General features: G+C 38.5%; 5 protein-coding genes and 5 long non-coding RNA genes across 13 annotated transcripts; 5 read left to right on the top strand and 5 right to left on the bottom strand.

Moving 5' to 3' along the window:
- Positions 1 to 312: 312 nt before the first annotated feature.
- LOC143900951 (52 kDa repressor of the inhibitor of the protein kinase-like) lies at positions 313 to 3577 on the top strand. 2 transcript variants are annotated; one of them, XR_013257922.1, is made up of 4 exons: positions 313 to 967; positions 1055 to 1677; positions 2017 to 2210; positions 3459 to 3577. XR_013257922.1 is itself a non-coding variant. In XM_077412749.1 (3 exons), exons 1-3 carry the CDS (start codon positions 696 to 698, stop codon positions 1290 to 1292), a joined length of 441 nt encoding a protein of 146 aa, XP_077268875.1. In that variant the 5' UTR covers positions 375 to 695; the 3' UTR covers positions 1293 to 1307. The 2 variants fall into 2 exon arrangements, 1 of the variants encoding a protein (XP_077268875.1); XM_077412749.1 differs by lacking the exons at positions 2017 to 2210; positions 3459 to 3577 and having other exon boundaries at positions 375 to 751; positions 821 to 967; positions 1055 to 1307.
- A 19-nt stretch (positions 3578 to 3596) lies between these two features.
- Positions 3597 to 5412, top strand: LOC143900948 (uncharacterized). Of its 2 annotated transcripts, none has more exons than XM_077412746.1 (3): positions 3597 to 3905; positions 4580 to 4988; positions 5234 to 5412. In XM_077412746.1, exons 1-3 carry the CDS (start codon positions 3713 to 3715, stop codon positions 5409 to 5411), a joined length of 780 nt encoding a protein of 259 aa, XP_077268872.1. In that variant the 5' UTR covers positions 3597 to 3712; the 3' UTR covers position 5412. The 2 variants fall into 2 exon arrangements, with proteins under 2 accessions (XP_077268872.1, XP_077268873.1); XM_077412747.1 differs by having other exon boundaries at positions 3684 to 3905; positions 4584 to 4988.
- Positions 5413 to 8806: 3394 nt separating this feature from the next.
- Positions 8807 to 9535, top strand: LOC143900952 (uncharacterized). Its single transcript, XM_077412751.1, has 2 exons — positions 8807 to 9028; positions 9224 to 9535. The coding sequence occupies exons 1-2, from the start codon at positions 8891 to 8893 to the stop codon at positions 9419 to 9421; spliced, it is 336 nt and encodes a 111-aa protein (XP_077268877.1). The 5' UTR covers positions 8807 to 8890; the 3' UTR covers positions 9422 to 9535.
- A 3000-nt stretch (positions 9536 to 12535) lies between these two features.
- On the bottom strand, positions 12536 to 13262 carry LOC143900944 (uncharacterized). The gene is made up of 2 exons (XR_013257917.1): positions 13122 to 13262; positions 12536 to 13053 (listed from the first exon to the last, which is right to left on the bottom strand). It is a non-coding gene; the product is annotated as an uncharacterized LOC143900944 (long non-coding RNA).
- Positions 13263 to 13378: 116 nt separating this feature from the next.
- LOC143900946 (uncharacterized) lies at positions 13379 to 13767 on the bottom strand. The gene is made up of 2 exons (XR_013257919.1): positions 13581 to 13767; positions 13379 to 13500 (listed from the first exon to the last, which is right to left on the bottom strand). It is a non-coding gene; the product is annotated as an uncharacterized LOC143900946 (long non-coding RNA).
- LOC143900947 (uncharacterized) lies at positions 13768 to 14273 on the bottom strand. Of its 2 annotated transcripts, none has more exons than XR_013257921.1 (3): positions 14256 to 14273; positions 13881 to 14145; positions 13768 to 13780 (listed from the first exon to the last, which is right to left on the bottom strand). It is a non-coding gene; the product is annotated as an uncharacterized LOC143900947 (long non-coding RNA). The 2 variants fall into 2 exon arrangements; XR_013257920.1 differs by having other exon boundaries at positions 13881 to 14133.
- Positions 14274 to 14386: 113 nt separating this feature from the next.
- On the bottom strand, positions 14387 to 14763 carry LOC143900945 (uncharacterized). The gene is made up of 2 exons (XR_013257918.1): positions 14588 to 14763; positions 14387 to 14467 (listed from the first exon to the last, which is right to left on the bottom strand). It is a non-coding gene; the product is annotated as an uncharacterized LOC143900945 (long non-coding RNA).
- Positions 14764 to 16484: 1721 nt separating this feature from the next.
- Pa1 (PTIP binding protein Pa1) lies at positions 16485 to 19038 on the top strand. Its single transcript, XM_077412745.1, has 3 exons — positions 16485 to 16711; positions 16928 to 17088; positions 17148 to 19038. The coding sequence occupies exons 1-3, from the start codon at positions 16643 to 16645 to the stop codon at positions 17371 to 17373; spliced, it is 456 nt and encodes a 151-aa protein (XP_077268871.1). The 5' UTR covers positions 16485 to 16642; the 3' UTR covers positions 17374 to 19038.
- A 664-nt stretch (positions 19039 to 19702) lies between these two features.
- Positions 19703 to 20509, bottom strand: LOC143900950 (uncharacterized). Its single transcript, XM_077412748.1, has 2 exons — positions 20180 to 20509; positions 19703 to 19984 (listed from the first exon to the last, which is right to left on the bottom strand). The coding sequence occupies exons 1-2, from the start codon at positions 20507 to 20509 to the stop codon at positions 19817 to 19819; spliced, it is 498 nt and encodes a 165-aa protein (XP_077268874.1). The 3' UTR covers positions 19703 to 19816.
- On the top strand, positions 20462 to 21050 carry LOC143900953 (uncharacterized). Its single transcript, XR_013257923.1, has 2 exons — positions 20462 to 20573; positions 20769 to 21050. It is a non-coding gene; the product is annotated as an uncharacterized LOC143900953 (long non-coding RNA).
- Positions 21051 to 27560: the final 6510 nt, after the last annotated feature.

Here is a 27560-nt window from a genome sequence, read left to right as displayed (position 1 = left end):
GTAAGAGCTGAAGTGGACTAAGAAATAAAAATAATTTATTTTGCTTACGCCATTATTTTAGTTTTATTTTCTACTTACTTCTCACTTCTTACGCCTAATTCTTACTCCGTGTATTGTAGACGACGCTTCAGAGGTTAGTTTTTTCACAAGCGATCAGCTGCGGGCCCGATGGGAACCATGGTGGGAGTATAGGACTCTAGGTGGGGGTAGAGTTGTCGCTTCTCTGATTATCTAGGCCTCTAATCCCCTCTAACTGGCTAGTTTGGACACGAACCATTAGCACGGACGCAAACCATGTGCGGTTACCGAGCGAAACGACGTAGTTGAGGCGCACTTTCTCAGCCGGCGCGTTGGAAAATGCGACACACAAAAATTGACAAAAAATGCCGGGATGGCCTCTCTCAGCTAGGTTTTCCTCTGGTAATGCTGATAAACAAATGTGACTTTAAGGTGGCTCTAAAGTGACATCGTTAGTCAATAATACAACTCACATAAAACTTGATAAAATACATTATGATTTTTCCTAAACATCTTATCTAAATAAAAATTATTAATATTGATAATGTTCCCATTGATTTTCATAAGTAGTTTATAAATTTATAATAACTATAAAAGGTCGATTGATTAATGTCACAGTATAACCATACCCAGTAGCGACACTCAGCCGTCCGACCCGGAATAAAATTTTAGTGCGCATGTGCGAGTCCGTACATCTCACAACATGGTTGCGCCCAGTTGCGTCTCGAACATCGTAGGTAACCTCAACCTCCACAGTTTTATGACATATTTTTTATTTGAATAAATTGTGTCTTTTTATTAGTGATAAGAAAATTCCGGGTGTGACGTGCTACATTAAAATGAAGTTAATGAAGAGAGGTGGATATAGTTGTGCCATGAAGAATTGTTCAAATATTTCTGGGCGTGAATCTGGTCCCAGTTTTTTTCGTTTTCCAAAAGACCCAGATAGGTAAAAATAATTTCCATTAGCGGATTTGTTAATTGAATTATATATCAAGTGTTTTTTCATTAATATTTTATACAAAACATCTTTCAGAGCAAAATTGTGGTTGGAAAAATGTGGTCGCGAAATTAACACGTCACCAGAAAATTTATATAAAAATTACAAAGTTTGTGGTGATCATTTTAAATCGTCGATGTTTTTAAACGATTTGAAAAACAGACTTCAACCACATGCAATCCCCGAACAAATGGAAAATGATAAATCTTTTGAATTATCAAGTGAAAACAACGCAACATTTAATTTGAGTGATGATTCTGAGGAAAATACATAGTAATATCAGGTAAGCAGTTTTGAACTCTGTGTGTGTGTGTGTGTGTGTGTGTGTATGGTTGGAAATATCAAAAATTTTGTGAACATAATTACTATATTTCAGTTGAGTGTGATATCATTAAATCTAACTATGATAAGCAACAATTGGAATACTTTTTTTAACATTTTTACTATTTTTTATGTAAGTATTATACAGTAACAGCACATAATGATAGTGAATATTACATGTTTTCACTTATTCCAATTATTGTTTCAGTTGACATTGACATTTGGAGCACATTCTTTCTACTGAAGGATGTCCATGAGGAACAATTAATTAAAAAAAAATGGATATCTTAATATTTATATATTACTAAAATTTTCAGTAAAAATTATGAAATTTTAACGCAAGTATTCGGAATAAACATAAGTATTTTTTTAAATATTTTTATGCATTTTTACTCAATGACAGAACAAATAAAAATATTAGCTTTTGCGCCCAATGATCTATATTCGCTTTTGAGCTCAATAATTATATATATTTTGTATACATTTTACAATTCTATTTACACAATAAGTTACGAAAAATTTTGAAATAAAATGATACAAAATACACAGAAGTATTATTTTCATTTCTTCTACTTCAAGAAATTCTTTGGATTATAATTAAAATTGCGCAAAAAATCTTTTTTGATTATATATACTCATATACATTTTTTAATTATATATGTACATTTCAATTGTAGCGCCGGTACATCTGACAATATGGCGACGTACCACGTGACTTGAGGACAACTACATCAAAGGTGCCGACACTCAGTGTCGCTACTGGGTATGGTTATACTGTGTTAATGTTGTCTTGATTCTTTCGCGTCAGTGCGCAAGTACTGTGTAGATAGTGTAGATGATCTAGCAGCCGACTCGCCGTCTCCCCGCTGGCGTATATAACCTCTTAGCATGTCCATGACATTTTACTTCCGTGACACGCACATGCATCATCACTTTCTCGATCAAATATTTCTTAAAAATCCATGGCAACACACAACCTTTCATATACCACTGGAAAGCTTGTGATTTCATCTTTCAATGTTCAGTTTTTTATTAACACCTCTAGTTTTTCTTAAAAGATATCATATCATTTCCGGTAAAAATTCAATAACCTCCCATATAAAAGCTATGTTAAAAAGTGATTTTTTATATTGCTCGTTTGCAATAATTTACATGGCAACAGGGTCTCAAATTTTAAGAGATGGTTTATTATATGTTAAAAAACAACCTCCCAAAGTTTTATTTATATGGCTAGTCTTTTAGTTTACTTTAGAGCCACCTTAATAACGTCAAAAAAGATAAATATGTATCATATAAACGATAATTTTGAATATTATTTATTATAAACATTGTTATGCGACTCTCAAAAGAGACGTAACAACGATTCACGTAGGTTGGCAGCCTTGCACAGTACTTGATGCGAGGTGCGAGGTTATGTCTGTTCGTTTATATTTTTACAATAATCCCGCTGTTTCTCATTTCCCCTTTCTATCTCTTCACGAGTGCGGAGACAAAAAGTTAGCTAAAAGTAATAGAGAAGGCATAGATATACGTGTAGCAACAGCCGTATGTTATGCTCCGCTTGCCTAGCTGATTGCGACGTTGCCGCGCTTTCACGAGCCATCGAGATACATTTCGTGCCGACAGCACAATTATCTCAAGTTATAATTTATTTCTTTAAAACGGTGTAGTGAAGACAATTGAAACTTGGCAGATATTTTCATCTATTCGTATACTAGATGTACAAAAAAATTCAAAATATTAAATTAGTATAGCGCTTCTTCAACATTTTTTTTAGTTGTTTTATCCGTCAAAATCGTCTCTTTCCATAAGAATATGTGTAAAATCAGTGAAAATTAAAATTTTTATATCTCAACAACCGTTTAATGGATTTGTTTCTATTTTTTTGTAGCATCAGGAAGACTAAAAGAACACAGTCTCACAAATTTTTATCCACTTGGTAGTTGAAAATAGGTCCGATACTGTGACCGGACGGAGGTTCGGTGTTACCATCACTTGCTCTTATGCTTGGTTCATACGGTCGCCACTCGGTTTTGATCTATGCCTACCGAGAAAGATTAATTGAATTTACTGACCCTTTCGATGACTTGCACTAATTCCCCTTTTCTGCTTGTTTCAGGTTCTCCTCGTGGACTCTGGATCTCCGCTGGACCGCTCCGTGGACCGTCTCAGGACTGCAGCTGCGCACCACTGACTACGCCTCAGGACCTTCGCTGGACCCATGGTAGAAATACAAGGGTATGCTCATACCGTGTCAGACCACTGCGCATTCCCACCACTTTTGTTTAAGCTTACGTCATATTCGTGTAGCATCGGAATGAATCGGATGTACTCGGTGATTCGCAATGGCTGCGTTCGCTCGGTTCGCTGTTTATGTCGAGTAATTCGTTTGTGATTATTACAGTGTACGCAATGACGTGTAATGTGAAAGGGTGTGGGAACTATCTGGCAAAGACCAGAAAGATCGAAGGAAATAAAATAAAATATTTTTCCTTCCCAAAAGATCCAGCACTGTGTAATAAGTGGCGTCAAGCATGCGGAAAAGAAAATATTTCACCAAAAAATGGTATGTACTTTTGTATAGTAATAGTTGCTTTCCATTTACACTCAAGTGATCTGAGTCACTCAGATATGTGAGTATTTTTATACTCAGGTAAGATATGTCATTTTGTATTTACTTGCTTATTTTGGTGACAAAGCTATCGCATAATAATAATACCGGTCCATAGCCTCACTTTTAATGTGAGTTTATTAGATTCATTAAAGCACATGGTCTCTGTTGAGGACGATTAGTTTTCGCGCTTCTCGAACTTTCGCGATCGGAATGCTGACACGAGGTCGGCACGAGGCGGGCCGGGATAGACCAAACCACCCCTCTCTTATCACCTGTGCTCCTGCTCCGAATTCTGTCGCAGATATCAGCTACCGGCGTGCGAGTGTGTATCGTCTTCAGAATAAATGCGACTTTCATACATAACGATCTGATTTCTCTGTGCTACCCTATCTCTCGCAACCGTGCGTTCCCAGATTATCGCAACAGTCTCGATTGTGGATAAAAACTCAGCTGAATCTCACTTGCCATCATGCAAAAGGAACGTGCATTTAACTGAGTTATGACGTCACAAGTGAGAATTATCTGAGTTTTGATGTAAATGGAAAGCAACTAATATTGTACCACAGATTTCTCTTGTTTATTATTATAAGCATATATTTAAGAATCTTAAACCTTGTTTGCTTCAGCTAGGATATGTTCGAAGCATTTTGCTGATGAAGCTTTTACGAAGCCCTTACAAGAACATCTACTAGGTTATTCACCTACACGAACTAGGAAGATACATCCTGATGCTATCCCGACGTTGCATCTCCATGCAGTACCTCCACTAACATCAAACGAAAATGTGTTAGCTGAAACAATGCCTTTGCCTGTATCAAATGAAGTTTCGATGGATGTTGAACAGACACCAGCATCGTCCAGTACAGAAGAACAGACACCAGCATCGTCCAGTACAGAAGAACAGACAGCAGCATCGTCCAGTACAGAAGAACAGACACCAGCATCGTCCAGTACAGAAGAACAGACAGCAGCATCGTCCAGTACAGAAGAACAGACACCAGCATCGTCCAGTACAGAAGCTATCATGTTACAAATGTAAGTTATAAATTACTGTTCCCATCAAGCACAAAGTATACCCAGCAAATAAGAACCGTATATGTGTCAGTAATATAACATCGATATGTAATGTCAGCTCAACCATATTTACACAGTTACATAACAAACCACATAAATGTGCTGACATTACATATCGTTATTATATTACTAATACATAAATATATATAGTTCTGGTTTGCTGGGTGTAGTTTTAAAAGTAGCACTATATAGTTTTATGCTTTCAGACGTCGTCTAGAAGCCCAGGTAGCCGCACTGAAAATACCGAGAGAGGCATTACTATGCCTCATTAGGACTAGGACATATATTAGGCTGCGCGAAATGAACCGAGCGATTGCAATCGCAAATCACAGGCAAAAAAAAAGAAAGATGTCAAAATTTACTAATAAAAAACCTGTATATTAAATATTTGCATTTATTGTTATTTGATCTTTTATCTGCATCTTTCCTCTGCATATATAGTTCTTTATGTCGTACGCCACAATATATTTTTGTTTTGCGTCTCAGCTGACAATTCTTTTCCAATCGTTTTCCGACCAGTTTTGATTAAAACTAATAATTCGCAGAATTTTAATAATAAATGACTGGAAATTAAAATCTCGTTTTATGTGAAATTTTTCCGTACGTCGCAATGATTTTTATTCAATGCACACAATTCTTTTTTTCTTAATAATAATAATATTTTCTGTAATATCATATATTTAAACAAACCCACATAAAATAATTATAAAATTCGTCAAATAACAATAACGTTTCTAACATCTACAACGAGAGACAAATTCGGGAAACGATGAGCGTTTATCCGTATGTCACGTGCGTTTTTTATATTTATATATTTTCGTTTATATATATTTATTTATTTATAAAACAGAATTTTCTCTCACATAAATGATCAACATTATTTTGTATTCACATATTGTCCGCTCAAAATGCTTTTATAAATGACTATTATAGATTCGCTGCTTAAATGTGCCGCTCAGTGTGACGTAAGCTTGAACAAGTCGCTGATTGGCTGGGTTCGGAAATATGCGCAAGAGCATACCCTTGTATTTCTACCATGGCTGGACCGTCGCGGGATCTCACGCCTCTGATTGGATCGTGGAACGCCGACAGGTAAGTAATAGGAATCAGGTACGGGTCTCTTATCAGGATCGTCGCACACGAAATAAATTTGTAATCTTTGTAGCTGATAGAATATGTAATATATTTCTTCGTTTCAGATTACAATTACTAATCGCGCACACGAGTTTTTCGAAGTTGCCGTATACGACTGCGTGTACTTTGGCAAACGTTAATGTTCATTTCTATGTCGCTACTCCGACAAGTTCTTTTCTTTACGCGCCCGGCGCGGGATCTTCCCGTCTCAATCGTAACTCTACGTCTCCTTATTGCGAGGAGATGGAAATCGTTAGCCGACCGTTCGCTCCGATATCTCGGGAGAGACTCCCGAATCTTCCACGTCGCTCGACTCCCTCACTCTCTACATTGGTTCCCCACTATCGTTCTGTGATCACGCTATCCACAGATGTGTCTGCATGATCGTTCGGAACTACGCAGCAACTGACGCAAACAATTTTTTTTGTGTCGCTTTCACTTTTCGGAACAAAAGCTGTTTTTCGACCTTCAACCACCATTACATTTCTGTATTCCGGACTTCCCCTTAATCGCATTCTATAAGAAAATTCATGGGGATACGCAATCAACGACATTAGTTTTTTTTTTTTTTTTTTTTTTTTTTTTTTTTTTTTTTTTTTTTACTAAACTCAATGTTTTTATTGCTGAAAACCCGCCTTGCTTTTGCTATCAACCAACAAGTGATTTGCAATTGTGTATAAATCTTATACTAGTTTCAGGGTTAATAAACGTAAATGAACAAATTGGCGAGGTATTGATTCAATATATAATCATCAATCTTTATAAGAAGAAAGAACTTTGTTTTATTCACATGATCCCGACTTTAGTTACTTATTGTTAACTAACGCTTACATCTACCTTAATTCTAACGGTCTTTATAATGAAAAATAATCGTACAATATTTCTTATACACAAAACAAATTGATTTCGATCATGTCTCATGACTCGCTATATTCTTTAATAGGACAACATAATATGAAGTAAACTAAACATGATCGGAAGAAACATCAAAATACTTAAGTCGTAATTTTCTTATCTTATAAACGTAAATACCCAACACCATAATATTTGATTCACTTTGGTTAAATCATATTAATATCTAGATTGCCGGATTCGGCATGATGGCTGGCTGAGACTCTTTTGCATCACTGTCGTGATCTCCAGTCCTGGCTTCCGTATCCTCGTCGTCCACCAGCTCCTCGATGATGGGGCCGTCGTCCAATTTAGTGATGATGACCTTAGGCTCAATTTTCCCAACGTCTTTGCGGGCGCCCTTCGTCGGTATGGCAGCTGTAGACAGCAGGCGGCTGCAATACATCATCCTTAATACGACGCTACGTGACGACAAAAAGATGTAGGTAAAACAGACGACTCCCAGCATCATTTTAAACACTTTAGATATTACAGATTGTTTTATTGGCTAAAAAGTCTTTAAATGTGTATCGACTTTAAATGTAAGAATAGATTATAAACAAGCCTTAGTGCGCACTCAGTGTGCATTAGTGCAAGCGCCCGAATTCGCTATAAATCGTCTTAAAAACCATTGCACGTAAAGCCCGTATCAGACTACGGATTGGGATTGAAATTGGATTGAAATTTAATAAATCAGAACAGAGAAAACTAATCTCAAGTTTAGTGAACTTTGCTCTGATTGGTCAAATTTCAATCCAATCTCAATCTCAATCCGTAGTCTGATACGGGCTTAACAAAGTTAGTCATAATCGTAAGGCCGTAAGAAAATAGACCAATAACACTCGATTATTCTTCGAGCTCAAGGAGAATAATCAACTGATTGGTCTATTTTCTTACGGTCTTACGATTATGACCAGAGAGAAACCTGAGAGAGGCCATCCCGGCATTTTTCGTCAATTTTTCTGTGTCACATTTTCCGACGCGCACCCTGATAAAGTACGTATCAACTACGTCGTTTCGCTCGGTAACCGCACATGGTTTGCGTCCGTGCTAATGGTTCGTGTCCGAACTAGCCAGTTAGTGGGGATATGCTGCGGCCTCGCTCGGCCACGCTCGGCCGCGCTCGGCCGGCCCGGCGCCTCGGCAAGCTTCGAGCGAGGAGAGAAGGACAGACATACGATTTACGATTTACTGTCTCCGTCTATGACTGCTAGCTGCCTTGGCACGCGCCGGCTATGCGACGTTGCCACGATGCCACGCATTTCGGATATCGCGTACGGTGTCTCGCCGAGTGCCGAATCTCGAGTTGTTAAATATATATATATATATAATTTATTAACATAAAAATTAAAATTTGTTAACGTAATACTATTTTTGTTAAGTAAGGAAGGAAAGGATTTTTAGAAGTCAGAGGAACAGCTACGCATAAATAAAATATATCACCTATATGTATATTAATATTGTTATTTTATTTCAAAGTAAATTAAAAGAAGTACGATATAAAAGTATGATATAAAAGTTATATATTATTTCTCATAGTAATGAATTTGGATTCCGGTGATTTATTTATCTTCTCCAGCTTCGCCTCTGCCTCTTCCTCTACCTCCACCTCGTCCTCTGCCACTGCCTCTGCCTCTGCCTCTGCCTCTGCCTCTGCCTCTGCCTCTGCCTCTGCCTCTGCCTCTGCATCTGACTCAGGCCGTCGCGGCCGCCGTCGGCATCGTGATCGTGAGGGCCGTCACGGGCCTCGGGTCGTCGTTGCTGTCGTCGGCATCGTGGCCGTAGGAGCCGTCGCGGCCGTCGTCGGCATCGTGGCCGTGGGGGCCGTCACGATCACGATGCCGACGGCGGCCGCGACGGCCTCTAGAGCCACGACGTCAACGACGACCCCGGCGGTCGTAACGGCGCCCATGGCCACGGCGACGATGTCGACCACAGCAACGGCTCCGACGGCGACTCAGCCGATCGTATTAAACGTAAGTGTTGAAATAATGGGATAATTTCTTATCATTATTGATAATGATTATTAACACTTTGCAATGACAGTCGCACATATCACATGTGACGCATACGTGACAGCGTTCGACAAAGTGTTAATAATGAAATTTATTTACGTATATATATATACACGAAAATGTCATTTTACTTAAAATATTTATTTTTTGTTACAGCCTGAAACGTTAAGCTCGTTGGTGCGGGCGGTATACAACGCGATGCGAGGGAGAGGCAGAGGCAGAGGCAGAGGCAGAGGCAGAGGCAGAGGCAGAGGCAGAGGCAGAGGCAGAGGCAGAGGCAGAGGCAAAGGCAGTGGCAGAGGACGAGGTGGAGGTAGAGGAAGAGGCAGAGGCGAAGCTGGAGAAGATAAATAAATCACCGGAATCCAAATTCATTACTATGAGAAATAATATATAACTTTTATATCATACTTTTATATCGTACTTCTTTTAATTTACTTTGAAATAAAATAACAATATTAATATACATATAGGTGATATATTTTATTTATGCGTAGCTGTTCCTCTGACTTCTAAAAATCCTTTCCTTCCTTACTTAACAAAAATAGTATTACGTTAACAAATTTTAATTTTTATGTTAATAAATTATATATATATATATATTTAACAACTCGAGATTCGGCACTCGGCGAGACACCGTACGCGATATCCGAAATGCGTGGCATCGTGGCAACGTCGCATAGCCGGCGCGTGCCAAGGCAGCTAGCAGTCATAGACGGAGACAGTAAATCGTAAATCGTATGTCTGTCCTTCTCTCCTCGCTCGAAGCTTGCCGAGGCGCCGGGCCGGCCGAGCGCGGCCGAGCGTGGCCGAGCGAGGCCGCAGCATATCCCCACTAACTGGCTAGTTCGGACACGAACCATTAGCACGGACGCAAACCATGTGCGGTTACCGAGCGAAACGACGTAGTTGATACGCACTTTATCAGGGTGCGCGTCGGAAAATGTGACACAGAAAAATTGACGAAAAATGCCGGGATGGCCTCTCTCAGGTTTCTCTCTGTTATGACTAAAACTTTGTTACGTGCAATGGCCTTAAGTCTGGTCAAAAGCAGTCTTAAGACTCCGTTCGGCCAATTAAATGACCGTATTAGCAACTTAAGACATTACTTAAAACGGACTTCAAATAAGATCCGACAATGAATACCGCCCTAGGGCCGGTATTCATAAGTCTTCAAGATCGTCTTAAGTAATGTCTTAAGAAGCTAATACGGCTCTGTGATTGGTTCATGACATCTTAAGATTAAACTTAAGACGGTCTTAAATAACTATGAATACCGGCCTAGGACTCTAGTATGCATGGCATGTATTTTCAATGGGGAGCAATAATGGGTCCCTTTCGGTGTAGATGAGTGCACTATTTTTAGGCTCGCAATTGGCTAGAAGGTAGAAATAATGCGCTTATCTACACCGAGAACGGAACTCATTATTGTACATATTGTATGTATGTACATACATATGTATGTACAATATGTATACATATCTTTATATTGGTTGGTTTCCAGTTAATGATGCAAGTCAACACGTCAAGCGTCAAACGGGGAGCACACACTTCTGCATAACGCATAATGCGTAAGCATAAAAAAATTGATTGGTCCATACACATGTGCATAAGGAAATAGACCAATCAATTTTCTTATGCTTACGCATTATGCGTTGTGCAGAAGTTTGTGCTCCCCTCTTTGCTCTGGGAGTTTCTAAAGGTGGAAGCACATGAAAAGCAGGAGCCATGAGCAGAATGAAGAAGCCATATGTGCATGCGCTATGATATCTGCATTCTGCCCATGGCTTCTGTATTTTCAATCTACATAAAAATACATAAGCATAGTTTATATAGATTGAAAATTCAGAAGCCATGGGCAGAATGCAGATACCATAGCGCATGCGAATATTGCTTCTGCATTCTGCTCATGGCTTCAGCAATTTTAGTGCTTCCATTTTAACTGGAAAGCACCTTGTATGGACCAATCAATTTTCTTATGCTTACGCATGAAGGTAGGTTTTTATGGGCAGTGAAATGCAGGCAGCAGTGAACAGCAGTTTAGTAATTTTCTAGAAATGTTTGGCTCACTTTCGGCACAAATTTTTGCTGCTCGAAATTCGGGCTTCAAGCGGGGAGCACACACTTCTGCACAACGCATAATGCGTAAGCATAAGAAGATTGATTGGTCCATACACATGTGCATAAGGAAATAGACCAATCAATTTTCTTATGTTTACGCATTATGCGTTGTGCACAAGTGTGTGTCCGGGCCCTTAGTATTGGCTGTATAGGACCATCAGTTAGCAAAAATTTGCGCCGGAAGTTAGCCAAACATTTCTAGGAAATTACTAAACTGCTGCTGATTCGTATGTATTTGACCGAAAATGTATTTGTCCGGGAAAGAATCTACCATATGAAATCGTTTGTATTTTGTATGAAGACTTTTGAAGTGCAATTGAAAAGGTTTGTGAGTCATTCGTTTAATTGTAATTAATTAATTATTTTTACACCATGCATTTAGCCGAAATAGATAAATTAATAAAAGTTTTTATACGGAATCGTTTGTTTGTATGAAGAGTTATGAAGTGTGATTAAAAAGGTTTGTGAGTCACCCAGATAATTTTAATTAAATATTTATAAACTCGGTAATTAGCCGAAATATAGATTTTTAGTTATTTATATGTTAAAAGAAGAAGGCGCTAGTGTTCCCGAAGGTCCGTCTGCAATTAGAATTAATATAAATGTTTTAAAAATTATTTTATAGTGAAATAAATAAATATACAGGCTAATAAGTCTGTAGCTATAAGCGATAGTTGCTAATTAAGTTTGTAAAGATGTACCAGCTGTGCAGGGTGAAGAGCAGGTTATCTCAAACGCCCTGCCACAACCCAATTAAAAGAGACTTAAATGTCATTACCGCTGAGAAGTACTTCTTGCCATTTAAGTTAGCATGTCAGAGCAAACGAATTGTCCATTGCGTTCCACCTTTAATTTTTTTACAGTCGTTTATTAGGATTGCCCTACTTTTAAATTGAGCGCTTTTTAATGTATTATTATTATTAAACTACCAATATCGATATATTATTAGTAATTTAATATTAAAACTTGACAGATACTACGTTTACGCGAGCGTTACTTCTGTAGTAACTTACGATAATTTACTTCGCGTAAACGAGTGATATATATCGTAAGTTACTACAGAAGTAACGCTCGCGTAAACGTAGTAAGAGTGACGTAAACTAATTCGCTTATAGTATTATAACAAAGTATTATGCGCTCAAATTCTCGAAAGCTAGCTTCTTTACTATGCTCTCTCTTTATGTCGATCGATTCAGATAAAAATCTCCGAAGTCTTTCTTTCTCTCGCGATATTCCTAGAGTAAAACTGTACAAAAACTCTACGAAAGTGGCGATATTTTTCACGGATCTGGTTTGAGTCTCGGCTCTTGGGGAAGGTACGCATGTAGAAAGAGTACGCCAACACAGTTTATCCTGCTAAAATGGTTATCAATCTCTATAAGTTCTTTATTGTTTACACATAAATTATAGAATATCTAAACGTTTCTTTTTTTTCGATGTCCTGTGAAATTGTACAATAGAGTTACAAATAAAGATAAAGCCACACTTTACGTATAATCTGATTCAGTCTTTGCTAATGTTACATAATAACGTGCGAAAGAACTAACAGTTAGACTATTTAAGAGGCTATTTAAGAATTTTAATTAAGATACTGAAAGCATAAAACTGTTCAGCTAGCTTTACACAAAGATATTGGTCTTCTTCTTTATGAAATCGTCAAATTATGATTATGATACATTTCTACATTATCACCAGCATCGAATCTAATCTTATTTATCGTGATACTCTTGAGAAACTGTTAATCCATTGTCTTAACTCGATCGCGGCGCAGAACTGCGTTCACCAATGTTGTTCCTCTCCCTCCAATCGATTCCCGTAAAAGCTGTCTACATATTGAACAGTCGATACAACGACGGCGGATTAGTCTGAAATTAAGCACACGTTAACAATCACTCTTCTTGCTAAAATCACAATTCTCTTTTCAATCGCATACCTTGATTATGACATAGACCAGCACGGGAGTCAGATCGTCGGCAGCAGGTATGCCTCTTTCCGACGCCATGGAGAGGAGATTCATGATGGTAGTCGCGCAACGAAATACACACTGCAACTTATCCCTAGGAGTCTTATACGCCGATATATTCAGCCTGCGCCCATGACCAGTGGCATTCGTAATGATGAACTTTTAAAATGTGTAGGTCCTTGTGATTTGGATGAGTTACGACCTTTGCCAACTTTTTGATGTGACCGTGAAAAAGCTGGTCCCTATATACATCTCCATCTTCATTTAGATAGAGCGCATTGTGGTATACCCGTGCCATGACGGTTCTTTCCACTACGACTCGCCAAATCTAACTGGTCGACGCTCGCCGCTGAAAGTAAGAAATAAGTTCAGACGTCTCTGAGCACTCCGTTAAAATCAATTGCGAGATAAATAATTATATTCATGTACATTGCCAGATCGGATCGTTATCCATTTCCACGTGGACCTTCCCTAGAAAATTATCCACGAGATCCTGTTTCTCGTCTGTTAACGTAAGATTTTTAAACTCTTCGCAGAAACGCAGGAGAAAAGCCTTCTTTTTTCCAAAAACACCCTCACACAAACGGATACAAGATGATTATTGATAGCATCCCGATCGCACGCATAATCTGAAAAATATTATTATTAAACGGTTAACATCTTACATTTAAACATCTTACATTTACTTATACGTTACATACAAAGATGATATTTATATATAAACAGTACCTATCTAAGTGAGCTAATGTCGACAGCAATCCCTGAGTCCCTGACGACATCTGATTAAATATGCGATATAAGGAAATCGCTTTTGATAATCCTCTCGAAGTGATTTGAAGAGCTTTCTACATCCATCGTCATTAAATAGACGCACGCAACGTAAAGTTTCATGAAGATGAGCTAGTAATGCTCTATTCTGCAGGTTTATAGCTTCTGCCAATTGTAGTTGTAAAAACGCAACCAGTTCGTTTTCTTTCTGCAACTAACAATGTCTCTGTAATAAAATGTTATATACGAATATTTGAACATTAAGTAGTTAAGTAATCCATAAAAAAATCACACTTTCTTTTGTACGCCATGATTGAAAAATAATACAATAAATACCTCTGAAGTATTCAAGGTCAGCAGTGCTAAGTACCATACGTAATTTTCTTTTAGCATCCGCAAAAGCATAAGAGTTCTACATTATTCGAATCGATTGAAAGTCTTTCGTCTTCCACCTCTTTTGTACGGGACTGATTGCTTTCGACCGAAGCTGTATCGCCTAGCTGCGCTTCGCTTTCTTCTGTATTTCGCTAATATATCATCGGTAGTATCTGAAATTAATCAAAAGAACAATTTATTACTGTCTAAAACTTGCAGGAAAACTTGTTTCGAAGAACATTCTCTGTTCCAAATAATACACCTATCCTGTCATCCTCTTTCTTATAACGCACCTGATTTGGCGATGCACCTAGCTCCAGAGCTTGACAACCTTGAGCAATCTTAGAGAGATCATTCAGATCATCAGACGAGCTTCTCGAAGAGATTCGCTGCTGAGATCGCAATCGTAGTTAACGTAGATGTCGACGACGCTCTGGGCATCCGCACAGATCCTCGTAAGCGCATGTATGACCACTTGTGCTCAAAAGAGCTGCTACAGGTCTCGAGGATGTTCATAAAGATCTCCTTAAAGAACACCTCAATCTGCATCTTGAGGTGCATCTTGAAACGGGCGAGCAGCGCCAGGAACAGCGCTAACGACAGCTCGAACACTTCCGGCACCAAAGACACGCCATTCTTCGACAGCACGACACACAAGTACTGTTTAATGGCGATAACAAACATCTCGTTAGAGCGCAATATTGGACCGGCATTCTGCAAGATTCCCAGAAGTAACTGAAGCGACAAAATCTTGGAACGGAGCTCGTGCGATATTGGATCGGGAGTGCCGTCCGGCAGCGGTTTCATAGAGAGCTTGCAGAGAGCGAGAAACACCAGGACTGCATCATTTTGCAGCACATGGGTGAATTTTGCAGTTACCATGTTGTCATTCTCAGCGGCTGCCTCGTCACCGTTGTTCTCCGGACTACCGTTCTCCAAACTAACTTCCTCTTCCAATGGCACCACGGATTTTACTACATCATCAAGAATACTCTTAACAATTGTTTGAGAATCAATGTTATCATTACTAGGAGCATTCTCTGGACTAACCTTGGCTTCAGTTTCGCCGTTTGCTATGACAGAACCCTCCTGCTGATGTTCCCCATCAAGCGTCACGATCTCTTCCTCCGCCTGAGTATCCATTCGCTCGAAGATCACGTTGATCATCTGCGTGAGTCGCACGGGCTGTTGTTTGATTCACCAGGTTGCGCGACGCCAAGTAAACGTTGTAAACAGTACGAATTGTTTAACAGTACCGTACTCTCGTGTACCTCCACACCTCCGCTGGCTTGTCATTACAGTCAGCAGAGCTTTAATAATCTGCAGCTGCACACCCTCATCGGTCTGTGGACCGGTGAAGCAACCGCAGATTGTCTCGACAATGCGCACAATCAGCAGCTTGTTAGGCTCCGTTGAATCAGGCACATTGCCAGTGAGATGGCTATATGCGATTAACTTCTGCAGGCAGTCCAGTGCTGTGTCACCACAATCCGTAGTTACTAGCTCTGACATGCTGATTCAAATCGCAAGAAGTACTTCTCAGCGGTAATGACATTTGAGTCGCTCAATTGGGCTGTGGCAGAGCGTTTGAGATAACCTCTTTACCCTGCACAGCTGGTACATCTTTGATCTCGTTACGGAGGTCCTCTGCAAGACAGAATATTAGTCACAAACTTAATTAGCAACTATCGTTTATAATTACAGGCTTATTAGTCTGTATATTTATTTATTTCACTATAAAATAATTTTTAAAACGTTTATATTAATTCTGATTGCAGACGGACCTTCGGGAACATTAGCGCCTTCTTCTTTTAACATAAATAACTAAAAATCTATATTTCGGCTAATTACCAAGTTTATAAATATTTAATTAAAATTATCTGGGTGACTCACAAACCTTTTTAATCACACTTCATAACTCTTCATACAAAATACAAACGATTCCGTATAAAAACTTTTATTAATTTATCCATTTCGGCTAAATGCATGGTGTAAAAATAATTAATTAATTACAATTAAACGATGACTCACAAACCTTTTCAATTGCACTTCAAAAGTCTTCATACGAAATACAAACGATTTCATATGGTAGATTCTTTCCCGGATATTCATTTCCGGTCAAATACATACGAATCTGCTGCTGCTGCATTTCACTGCCCATGAAAACCTACCTTTATACGTTGTCAAGAAGTGTGTGCTCCCCGCTATGGTTCTGGAACCTGGAACGCAGCCCAGCAGAAGGAGACAGAATCAGACAGAATGCGAATAAAATATAACCTACAATGAAAGCATCTCAACCGTCTCAACTTATTTTTTAGAAGTCTAAAATCGCGAATTATAAAAGAAAAATGGAATGCACTGAGGAAGATTGGTCTGTAGAATGTTCCGATGATGAGAAATATGAGGTGGATGAAAAGGTGAAATATCTAACTTATTTGACGTCAAGATTCAGTTAAATCATTATCTATAATCTTGTATATAATTTTGAAAAAGATTTTTATCATAATTTATTATACATATTTCATTGATTATATTTTGACAATTTGCTGATAAATATGTGTGTCTTAGCTTACATTTATAACTTTACCATGTTAATTTTTGACAAGTATCTTTATTATTGTCTGTTTGCATAGCATAAATGGAATATAAAGGCTGAAGACATAGTTTCATTGATTGAAGGTTTAGAAGTAAACAATTGTGTTCTGGAACTTGAATGGAAGTGTCCTGGCAGACGAGGACCTTCTCCTGTTCCTTCAAACAACCTACAACAAGAGCTTGAGTCTCCAGAATACAAGTCAGCATCGATTTTTAATTATCCTTATTCAATTTTTTATATTGATAATATTTTTACAGGACTGAAGAAAAGTCGGACTTCGATTTCATGGATGAAATGTCATCGCCGAGATTACCAGTTCGGAGAATCGGTGAAAGTACTCCAAAAGGTAGTGCCAAAAAAAAGATTGCCAGTTTTAATGGAGTAATATCTACAATGTTAAGACATCGTAGATTAGAGCAACAAGAAATAAATTCAAGTCCAAAGAAGATTGAATCTCCTAGGTTAAAGCCACACCCTACTTAAAAATATACAACGTTTATTTCCGGTTTGCAATAATTTGTATACATATACACAAATTGAACCAGTAGAAAACTTCAGATAAAGTTTAATATAAACATAAAGATACTGTATGAACAGAAAGTTCTGTGTGCATGTGTGTATATATATGTGTATGTGTATTAGACTGCTCTGTATGTATACTGTAATAATAATTTCTAATATTTTTACTAGAAGTTCTATTAAAGAATGAGATGTTAGATCTATTTAAAAATGTCCTCAGTTCATCCTAATACTTCCATACTACATACAGTAATTGTTATGAATTGATATATTTCTGAACAGATATTCATCAAGATATCTATATTTTTCTGTCAACATTTGTAAGAGAATGTAAAGATATACAATAATATACATAAAATATTAAAAAGGTTTCTACAATTAAAATAGCCGGTGTATTTTATTTTATAATTTAAAAAAATATATAAATAGCATCCAGTATATACGCGCCTAAAGAAAAACAGCAACACTTATAGCGTTTTTTCTTGGCTGCACTATCGCCCTGCACTGCCCTGCACTACCCAATAGCGTTGCACTAATGTTGCACTAGTGTTGCACTAGTGGGCAATAGTGCAGCCAAGAAAAAACGCTATTACAATTAGTAGCAACGCTTTCATTATCTTATATTTTAAAAAATAATTTTATTAAATATTATTTCCTTTCCTTAATTACATTGATTTTATTAATGTCACCAGAAGATATCTTTTAAATAAAATAATTTAATGTATTTTTTGATTAAAAAAAAAGAATATAAAAAAAAGGAAATTTAAATAAATATATAAAAAATTTAAATGCTGACCTTTCGCAAAAAATTATATTAGAGGTAGTTCGGGTATTTTGAACCACCCTAAGCCTTTTTCAATGTAACTTGAAAACTATAAGACAGATATATAGGAAAAACAAAATTAGAAATGTTGACATTATCGACATCGAGGAAGTTCGGTCGTCACTGTCGTCAGTCCACTCAGTCCAGCATTGATAGATCATGGCATACTTTCTTTGTAAACTTTTTGAATTTTTGCAATATCTTTAAAATTGAAGAAAATATAGTACACGAAAATGTGCTGTGACGTCATACCTTATATAAGAAATGACGTCATCATACCTTTTGAAGTTGCCGTCATCAAAGAAACTTTAGCAAGCTATAACTTTCTCAAATTTAGGTTTTTTTTTAATTCGAAAAGTACTAAAAATCGGCTTAGATTCTCTACATTAATTATGGATACCGCTTAAGGGGATGCTAAAGCCGTCCAAATTACCGACAATTCATTTCAAAGCTCTCATTTTGAAACGGCTTTACAGATCGCAAAATCCTTTTACAGGAGTAAAGTAGAGGTACTAATGAAGGGTGGGATTGTCAAATAATTAGTAATAATTGAAAAAAATTTTAAAATGCTGTCACCTCAAAACCTTATTTTCTGATATAAACAGTTGTATACGTAATATGTACGAAATTAAACTTTCCCACCCTTCAGAAGACGTCCACAAACAATAACGTACCTTTGAAATTGAGATTGAAAGCCTGGAATAAAAATGAGAGCTTTGAAACGATCGTGTATATTTTTCACAAAAATATTCACGCAGAGCAGCAATTATGTCACAGCAGTAGTTCACGGATCTTGCGAGAGATGGCGAGATGGCGCACGCAGCTGTGGGCAGTTTCTGGGTTGGCTACATTGTCTGGTTTCTACACAGCAATCGAACAGGACAGATATATGATACCAGAGAGAAACCTGAGAGAGGCCATCCCGGCATTTTTCGTCAATTTTTCTGTGTCACATTTTCCGACGCGCACCCTGATAAAGTGCGTATCAACTACGTCGTTTCGCTCGGTAACCGCACATGGTTTGCGTCCGTGCTAATGGTTCGTGTCCGAACTAGCCAGTTAGTGGGGATATGCTGCGGCCTCGCTCGGCCACGTTCGGCCGCGCTCGGCCGCGCTCGGCCGGCCCGGCGCCTCGGCAAGCTTCGAGCGAGGAGAGAAGGACAGACATACGATTTACGATTTACTGTCTCCGTCTATGACTGCTAGCTGCCTTGGCACGCGCCGGCTATGCGACGTTGCCACGATGCCACGCACTTCGGATATCGCGTACGGTGTCTCGCCGAGTGCCGAATCTCGAGTTGTTAAATATATATATATATATATATATATATATATATATATATGTATATATAATTTATTAACATAAAAATTAAAATTTGTTAACGTAATATTATTTTTGTTAAGTAAGGAAGGAAAGGATTTTTAGAAGTCAGAGGAACAGCTACGCATAAATAAAATATATCACCTATATGTATATTAATATTGTTATTTTATTTCAAAGTAAATTAAAAGAAGTACGATATAAAAGTATGATATAAAAGTTATATATTATTTCTCATAGTAATGAATTTGGATTCCGGTAATTTATTTATCTTCTCCAGCTTCGCCGCGCCCTCTGCCTCTTCCTCCACCTCGTCCTCTGCCACTGCCTCTGCCTCTGCCTCTGCCTCTGCCTCTGCCTCTGCCTCTGCCTCTGCCTCTCCCTCGCATCGCGTTGTATACCGCCCGCACCAACGAGCTTAACGTTTCAGGCTGTAACAAAAAATAAATATTTTAAGTAAAATGACATTTTCGTGTATATATATATACGTAAATAAATTTCATTATTAACACTTTGTCGAACGCTGTCACGTATGCGTCACATGTGATATGTGCGACTGTCATTGCAAAGTGTTAATAATCATTATCAATAATGATAAGAAATTATCCCATTATTTCAACACTTACGTTTAATACGATCGGCTGAGTCGCCGTCGGAGCCGTTGCTGTGGTCGACATCGTCGCCGTGGCCATGGGCGCCGTTACGACCGCCAGGGTCGTCGTTGACGTCGTGGCTCTAGAGGCCGTCGCGGCCGCCGTCGGCATCGTGATCGTGACGGCCCCCACGGCCACGATGCCGACGACGGCCGCGACGGCTCCTACGGCCACGATGCCGACGACAGCAACGACGACCCCGAGGCCCGTGACGGCCCTCACGATCACGATGCCGACGGCGGCCGCGACGGCCTCTAGAGCCACGACGTCAACGACGACCCCGGCGGTCGTAACGGCGCCCATGGCCACGGCGACGATGTCGACCACAGCAACGGCTCCGACGGCGACTCAGCCGATCGTATTAAACGTAAGTGTTGAAATAATGGGATAATTTCTTATCATTATTGATAATGATTATTAACACTTTGCAATGACAGTCGCACATATCACATGTGACGCATACGTGACAGCGTTCGACAAAGTGTTAATAATGAAATTTATTTACGTATATATATATACACGAAAATGTCATTTTACTTAAAATATTTATTTTTTGTTACAGCCTGAAACGTTAAGCTCGTTGGTGCGGGCGGTATACAACGCGATGCGAGGGAGAGGCAGAGGCAGAGGCAGAGGCAGAGGCAGAGGCAGAGGCAGAGGCAGAGGCAGTGGCAGAGGACGAGGTGGAGGAAGAGGCAGAGGGCGCGGCGAAGCTGGAGAAGATAAATAAATTACCGGAATCCAAATTCATTACTATGAGAAATAATATATAACTTTTATATCATACTTTTATATCGTACTTCTTTTAATTTACTTTGAAATAAAATAACAATATTAATATACATATAGGTGATATATTTTATTTATGCGTAGCTGTTCCTCTGACTTCTAAAAATCCTTTCCTTCCTTACTTAACAAAAATAGTATTACGTTAACAAATTTTAATTTTTATGTTAATAAATTATATATATATATATATATATATATATATATATTTAACAACTCGAGATTCGGCACTCGGCGAGACACCGTACGCAATATCCGAAATGCGTGGCATCGTGGCAACGTCGCATAGCCGGCGCGTGCCAAGGCAGCTAGCAGTCATAGACGGAGACAGTAAATCGTAAATCGTATGTCTGTCCTTCTCTCCTCGCTCGAAGCTTGCCGAGGCGCCGGGCCGGCCGAGCGCGGCCGAGCGCGGCCGAGCGTGGCCGAGCGAGGCCGCAGCATATCCCCACTAACTGGTTAGTTCGGACACGAACCATTAGCACGGACGCAAACCATGTGCGGTTACCGAGCGAAACGACGTAGTTGATACGCACTTTATCAGGGTGCGCGTCGGAAAATGTGACACAGAAAAATTGACGAAAAATGCCGGGATGGCCTCTCTCAGGTTTCTCTCTGGCTGGGCGCTCGGCGGCGACCGGCGACTCGGCGCGGCTCGGCCAGCTTCGGGCGGGTAGAAGAGCGCATACATAAGCATAGCCAATAGCCATAGCCATAGCCGGTCCGAAAGTCGGCGTATGCGTTCATATGCGTTAGCGCGTCGGCTGACTTGACTCGTCTGTTATGTCTCGCGTTTCCCTTCTGATGTTGATTTATGAATAAAATATATATTATGACATTGCATATGACAATAAAATATCCCTTCCCACACTAGGCGTGAAACACTATCGTGTGTCTCTTATTTAAAATAAGTAATGAAACTAATAACAAAAAATGTTAGTAAAATTGATCAATTACATAAATAATATCTAATAAAACTATATTATCTTTATTTTAAAAATAAACTGTATATAAGAAATAAAAAACAGAAAAAGCGTAAATAATAGAAATCCACTCTTGGCCAATATGTACGCTTTCTTCTAAAAAAAATCATGTTATTAATGTAGAAAATAAATTATTGTTAACACAAGAAAAGTGAAATAAAACATTAAATTATATATTGTTTGTTTTAGAAATATTGTTTTGATAGTATAATTACTTTGCTAATGGCAAATACATGTAATATAAAATTTAAAAAAGGAATAAATTATTTGTGCAACAATATGATAAATTTATTGTAATTGTTCTCAAATAAATGCATGGACACAACGTACATATTGTTGCTCAACGGAAACCGCGAGAAGGTGCGGTGGTCTTTTCCGTCAAGAGAAAATGTAAAAATTGTTTTCTTTAATATTAAAGAAAACAATTCTTTACATTTCCTACGAATACAAATAGAACAAAGAAAGAGAAAGATAGAGAGAGACATAGAATTGGTATAAAGGATAGACATAAAAAAATATAAAAAGATAGACAAAAATATACAGGACAGAACATAGAAAAAGAAAAGATATTAAAAGAGTATTAGTTTTAATTTACACGATTTATAATTCACGACAGTTTGTGACAAAATTGCATATATAAAAAAACATTCAAAAAATTAGAGGTACATGTAAAAAAATATATACAGATACAGACATATGTATACATACATACATTAATTATACATCTTCAAATGTTCTCTAGATTACAAAATACAAAACATAACAAATAGAATTATATAATTCTTCTGACGTGAATTATATTAGATTGTCTAAAGTAACCTTTACACTAGAAATATCAAATAATTTTTTACCGTTTCAATTTTTAAAAGTAATGTTACATTAATTATGTTAAAAACATCGAATAATTTTTTTATTATAATCTACATTTTCTACTTTTACAATAAAAAACAAAATATTAAAAAATAGAAACGGTTGAAAATAGCTTTTGGTATTTCTAGTGTTTAATCGGAAAAAAATGCACATGTTTTATTTATTATAATACTGAAAATAATAACATTCCAGGTAGCAAGCACTCGTCATTTTGACGTCAATATTTGGTCATAATTGGTCAGTAACGTCATTCGTCGATTAAGTGACGTATATTTAACGTCATGTTTTAATACGTCAAAAAGACTTTGTAAAATGACATTATATAGACGTTTACGTGACTACCCAGGTAGCAGACAGTCGTCATAATGACGTGATTGTTACGTCATTTTATGACGCATATTACGTCATTTATTCCTAAAGTTTAACGTAAAAATGACATATTTTTCACAGTATTTTTCACAGGAATATTCCTGCATTTATAAAGTGTTTCGTAATTTTATGATTGACGTGGTGAATTTATGGTATAAGTGGATCTAGTTGCGTGTGTAATTATAGTTTTATGACAACTACTTCATGCAGTGTTATAACTATCAAGAAGATATTATTACAAGATTTTTGAACACTTTAAAGATGTACCTGTTTTATAGATAAGTACAGTTAATAAGAAAGCATCAGGGTGAGAAGATCGTCACTGTCCACTGGATCATCGAAGTCAAGCGACTCCGACGCGGTACTGTACTAGGATGGGTGGGTGACCGCCTTGAGAGAGCGTCTATATGCACATGGCATGTAACGAAACAGTTAAAAAAACTTTTTTTTTCTTAAATAAAGAAAAAGAACATATTTTTATAAACGTTTATCAAGTAGACAAAATTTTTAAGTTTTAAAATTTTAATTTCATAAAAAACATTTCTAGAAACCGGTATGTCGTACATTGAACCTATTTTTGCCGTCAATAAAACGTCAGAAAATGACGTCTTTGGGATGTGACTTAGGACCGTGTAAAATACGTCATTTTTACGTTAAACTCTAGGAATAAATGACGTAACATACGTCATAAAATGACGTAAAAATCACGTCATTATGACGATCCGACTGTCTGCTACCTACTGGTTTATAGCAAAAATATTTCAGAAATCATCCAAACTATTACGACTACAGCCAATTTTTGAAATTAACAAAAGAAATATGTTATAATAAAATCAAAATCGATATAAATAATGTTATTACAAAAAAAACAGATATAAAACTTAATTTATAACCACGGATTAAATACACATATATACATATATGTATTTAATGAAATAATAATATATATATTTCTTCTACATTTTTTACACAATTTAAAATAGAAAAAGTTGTTTGATTTTGCCAAGGGAAACATTCTATAGGAATGTCGTACTTAAAAGTACAATTTTGTGCAAAATTATGTACAGCTGTTTAAAAAAACAACGTTTTAAAGAACTGTCATTTAAAACCCGTTTTTATCTTGAAAAACTAACATGAAATACGTACATTACGTCCGTATACATTCAACGTACGAGTAGGTAGGCTACGCCGGTTCTGGATCAAGGCGAGGTGCTCGCGCGGGGTGCGGGGCGAGGGGATCTCGGCGGCGCGGGGATCTCGGCGGCAACACCGATGACGTCATCCCCTCTCCACGCCGAGATCCCCGCGCCGCCGAGATCCCCTCGCCCCGCACCCCGCGCGAGCACCACGCCTTGATCCAGAACCGGCGTAGCCTTTTTTATAACCTAATTTAATTATTTATAACATAATTTAATTATTTATAACCTAATTTAATTAATATAATCATTTAATTTAAAAGAAATTTACATGACTTAAACTATGGAGTTGCACGCAGGAAGAGATGGCGTCGAAGACCTTTTTTTTTTCTTAGGTCTACGTTCAACAAAAAAAATTAACAAAAAACCATATTTTACGTGACTTAAACTATAGAGTCCCCATAGTGGGGAAATGGGGGTGGAAGACAGGAACGGACGCGTAAGAGGCCGGATTGCTACTTTGACACATGTAACTCTTGCTTCCATTGATTTAGAATTTTTCTGCCTTTCCTTGCTCACTTGCGCGCTTACGAGACGGGATAGATTTTTTATCCAAACAAAGTGTCCGATGTTGTTATCTCGCGTGTCCTGCAGGTACAACAAATTGACGTGCTTGTCTTTTTTATCATCGGCGAGCCGCATTGGTAAAATTACAAGTTCCTCCTTCTTCTCGACACAATACACGTTGATGGATATATTATTGAAACGTTCGAACGTTTTAATCTGACTTAAGGTCATTGGGAATTCAATTTCTTGAAGATTGAGCACCGATGAATAATGGGGGTAGGAGGTTTGCCGTACTGTTTTTTTTTTTTTTTTTGCTGGATGCAGAGCGGCCACCACTGACCACGCGAAACACGCGTTGTCCTTGGAATGCACGTTGACCACCGCTTTCTTCAGCATTATCTCTTGCGGCAATTCTATCCAACATCCCGCGTGCATAGGCTGGTACTTGTTCACATTAACGATCAGATTAATTATACGCGACAACGTCCACCCGCTGTCGCGTTCCTGAAATTCTTCCAGAGATGCTAAAATAGGCTCGGCAACGTGCAACTCGTACCATTCTCGCAAATCGGACAGTCGAAGGAGTGTGAAGCTTTTCGTGTCGACACTTTTTTTCGCACGCTTGTCACTTGTCACAAACTCACCGTTAAATACCGTGTTTATTTTGATATTGGCGTGCGTTTGCATGACATTCCGCACACTATCGAGTACGACGTCCTTCGCATCTTCAAGAAATTTGCGCGGGTCAATGTGCTTGGAGTTTACTACCGCACCGGTCAATATACAGCCTCCGAAAGCGCTATCAATCTCATGCCATCTGAGTACCGCATTATCATCATCATCCTTTCGCGCATCTGCACGTTCGAAACGTTTACGTATCGAATCTATCAAATCTTCGAGTCGTGCGATACGAGAATGTTTGATCTCAAATGACAATCGCGGCTCTTTAGCTTGTCTACGTTCTTCTTTCAACGACTCGAGATACTCGTTGCATCGTTGCTCCCACACACTGAATTCGTCCTTTGAATTTAACAGAGCGGATTGCTCTAACAGGTCCAACTCTGTATTCTCCATGTTATACCGTCGTACGATGTTCGCGAAGTAACCGCAAGCGAGAGAGGTTTGGACAGGAAGAACAGAACTAGGTTAAGTTGCGAGTCTAACTATCTAAATTATTTACACAAATGTACAATGCTCGCAATTAGATTGCGAGGGGCGTTGCGAGATTCTCGGCGCAAGGATTAAGCGCAGATTTACGGTCGTACACTGTGGTACACTGCGAGAACGGAAAGTGTTCGTTGCTTTCGAATTATAAGTTCGTGAGACTGCGAACAAAAAGAAACCTGAGACTCCTGAGAGCGGCCATCCCGCTTCGGGGGACGCCTGTCCTAATGCGCCCTCTGAGTGGACGTCAACTACGTTTATTAAAGACCATCGCACCTAAAGCCCCTTGCACAATAGGCAATAGGCAATAGCTAGCTTTGTCGGCAACCTTGTCGCTGTCGCTATCGCTATCGCTATCGCTATCGCCTATTGTGCAAAAGACTTGAAATTGCAGGCATATAGCATAATGGAGGATTCACATTGGGTCCGATCACGTCCGATGTTCGACGTACGACGATCCGACATCCAATAACAGAATTTATTATTAGAGACAAAAATTTCCTATTGGATGTCGGATCATCGTACGTCGAACATCGGACGCAGTGTGAATCCTCCATATGACCGCTGTACCAATGAGCATCTTATGTACATTAATATAGCGATTTTATGCTAGATGCTCATTGGTTTAGGGCCGGTCTACAATAGGTGTTGTAAGTCACAAGTAGTAAGAATTGGCCAATCACAGTTCATATTATTCTTCGACCGCAAAGAGAATAATGGACTGTGATTAGTCAATTATTACGACTCACGACTTACAACACCCATTGTAGATCGGCCCTTAAGGCCATCGCACACAAAATTGCATAGCTTAGCATAAGCATAACGTAAGACCGCTAAACCAATGAGCATCCAGCATGAAGTCGCCATATTGATTTACATAAGATGCTTAAAGGCCATCGCACACAAAATTGCATAAGCTGCATAAGCATAGCATAAGACCGCTGGACCAATGAGCATCTTATGTAAATCAATATGGCGACTCTATGCTGGATGCTCATTGGTCCAACGATCTTATGCTATGCTTATGCAGCTTATGCAATTTTGTGTGCGATGGCCTTTAAGGCCATCGCACACAAAATGCATAGCTTAGCATAAAGGTGCCTTTTCATGCTGACGCTCGACGCTCATTTTCAGCGGCAAGAAGGTCGCATGACTACAATTGACGCCGGCGTCAATTGAAATTCATGAAAAGGAAAACAGCGTCAAAATTTTGGCGTCTTCGCGCTGCTTTGGCTTTGACGCTTGAAGTTGGAAAAATCCAACTTCTTTTTCTTGACGCTGGCATCATAGTGATGTCACATGACAATGCTCTGCAATGCTGTTTTTCAGCGTCCCATGAATTGGCACCTTAAGCGTAGCATAAGACCGCTAAACCAATGAGCATCCAGCATGAAGTCGCCATATTGATTTACATAAGATGCTTAAAGGCCATCGCACACAAAATGCATAGCTTAGCATAAGCGTAGCATAAGACCGTTG

This window comes from Temnothorax americanus, unplaced genomic scaffold (assembly GCF_048541705.1).
Source record: "Temnothorax americanus isolate GAGA-0224 unplaced genomic scaffold, ASM4854170v1 Scaffold31, whole genome shotgun sequence".
NCBI lineage: Eukaryota > Metazoa > Arthropoda > Insecta > Hymenoptera > Formicidae > Temnothorax > Temnothorax americanus.
The sequence above is the reverse complement of the archived record's forward strand: the minus strand, read 5'-3'. Positions and strand labels throughout refer to the sequence as shown.

Excerpts from the sequence above, each read along its gene's own strand:
- LOC143900951 (XM_077412749.1), top strand. The coding sequence starts at position 696 with ATGTGCGAGTCCGTACATCTCACAACATGGTTGCGCCCAGTTGCGTCT. Across the intron at positions 752-820 it reads CCAGTTGCGTCTCGAACATC|TGATAAGAAAATTCCGGGTG; the intron begins GTAGGTAACCTC and ends TCTTTTTATTAG. Across the intron at positions 968-1,054 it reads TTTCCAAAAGACCCAGATAG|AGCAAAATTGTGGTTGGAAA; the intron begins GTAAAAATAATT and ends AACATCTTTCAG.
- LOC143900948 (XM_077412746.1), top strand. The coding sequence starts at position 3,713 with ATGTCGAGTAATTCGTTTGTGATTATTACAGTGTACGCAATGACGTGT. Across the intron at positions 3,906-4,579 it reads AAATATTTCACCAAAAAATG|CTAGGATATGTTCGAAGCAT; the intron begins GTATGTACTTTT and ends TGTTTGCTTCAG. Across the intron at positions 4,989-5,233 it reads GAAGCTATCATGTTACAAAT|ACGTCGTCTAGAAGCCCAGG; the intron begins GTAAGTTATAAA and ends TTATGCTTTCAG.
- LOC143900952 (XM_077412751.1), top strand. The coding sequence starts at position 8,891 with ATGCCGACGGCGGCCGCGACGGCCTCTAGAGCCACGACGTCAACGACG. Across the intron at positions 9,029-9,223 it reads CTCAGCCGATCGTATTAAAC|CCTGAAACGTTAAGCTCGTT; the intron begins GTAAGTGTTGAA and ends TTTTTGTTACAG.
- Pa1 (XM_077412745.1), top strand. The coding sequence starts at position 16,643 with ATGGAATGCACTGAGGAAGATTGGTCTGTAGAATGTTCCGATGATGAG. Across the intron at positions 16,712-16,927 it reads AATATGAGGTGGATGAAAAG|CATAAATGGAATATAAAGGC; the intron begins GTGAAATATCTA and ends CTGTTTGCATAG. Across the intron at positions 17,089-17,147 it reads CTTGAGTCTCCAGAATACAA|GACTGAAGAAAAGTCGGACT; the intron begins GTCAGCATCGAT and ends ATATTTTTACAG.
- LOC143900950 (XM_077412748.1), bottom strand. The coding sequence starts at position 20,509 with ATGGGCGCCGTTACGACCGCCGGGGTCGTCGTTGACGTCGTGGCTCTA. Across the intron at positions 19,985-20,179 it reads CTCAGCCGATCGTATTAAAC|CCTGAAACGTTAAGCTCGTT; the intron begins GTAAGTGTTGAA and ends TTTTTGTTACAG.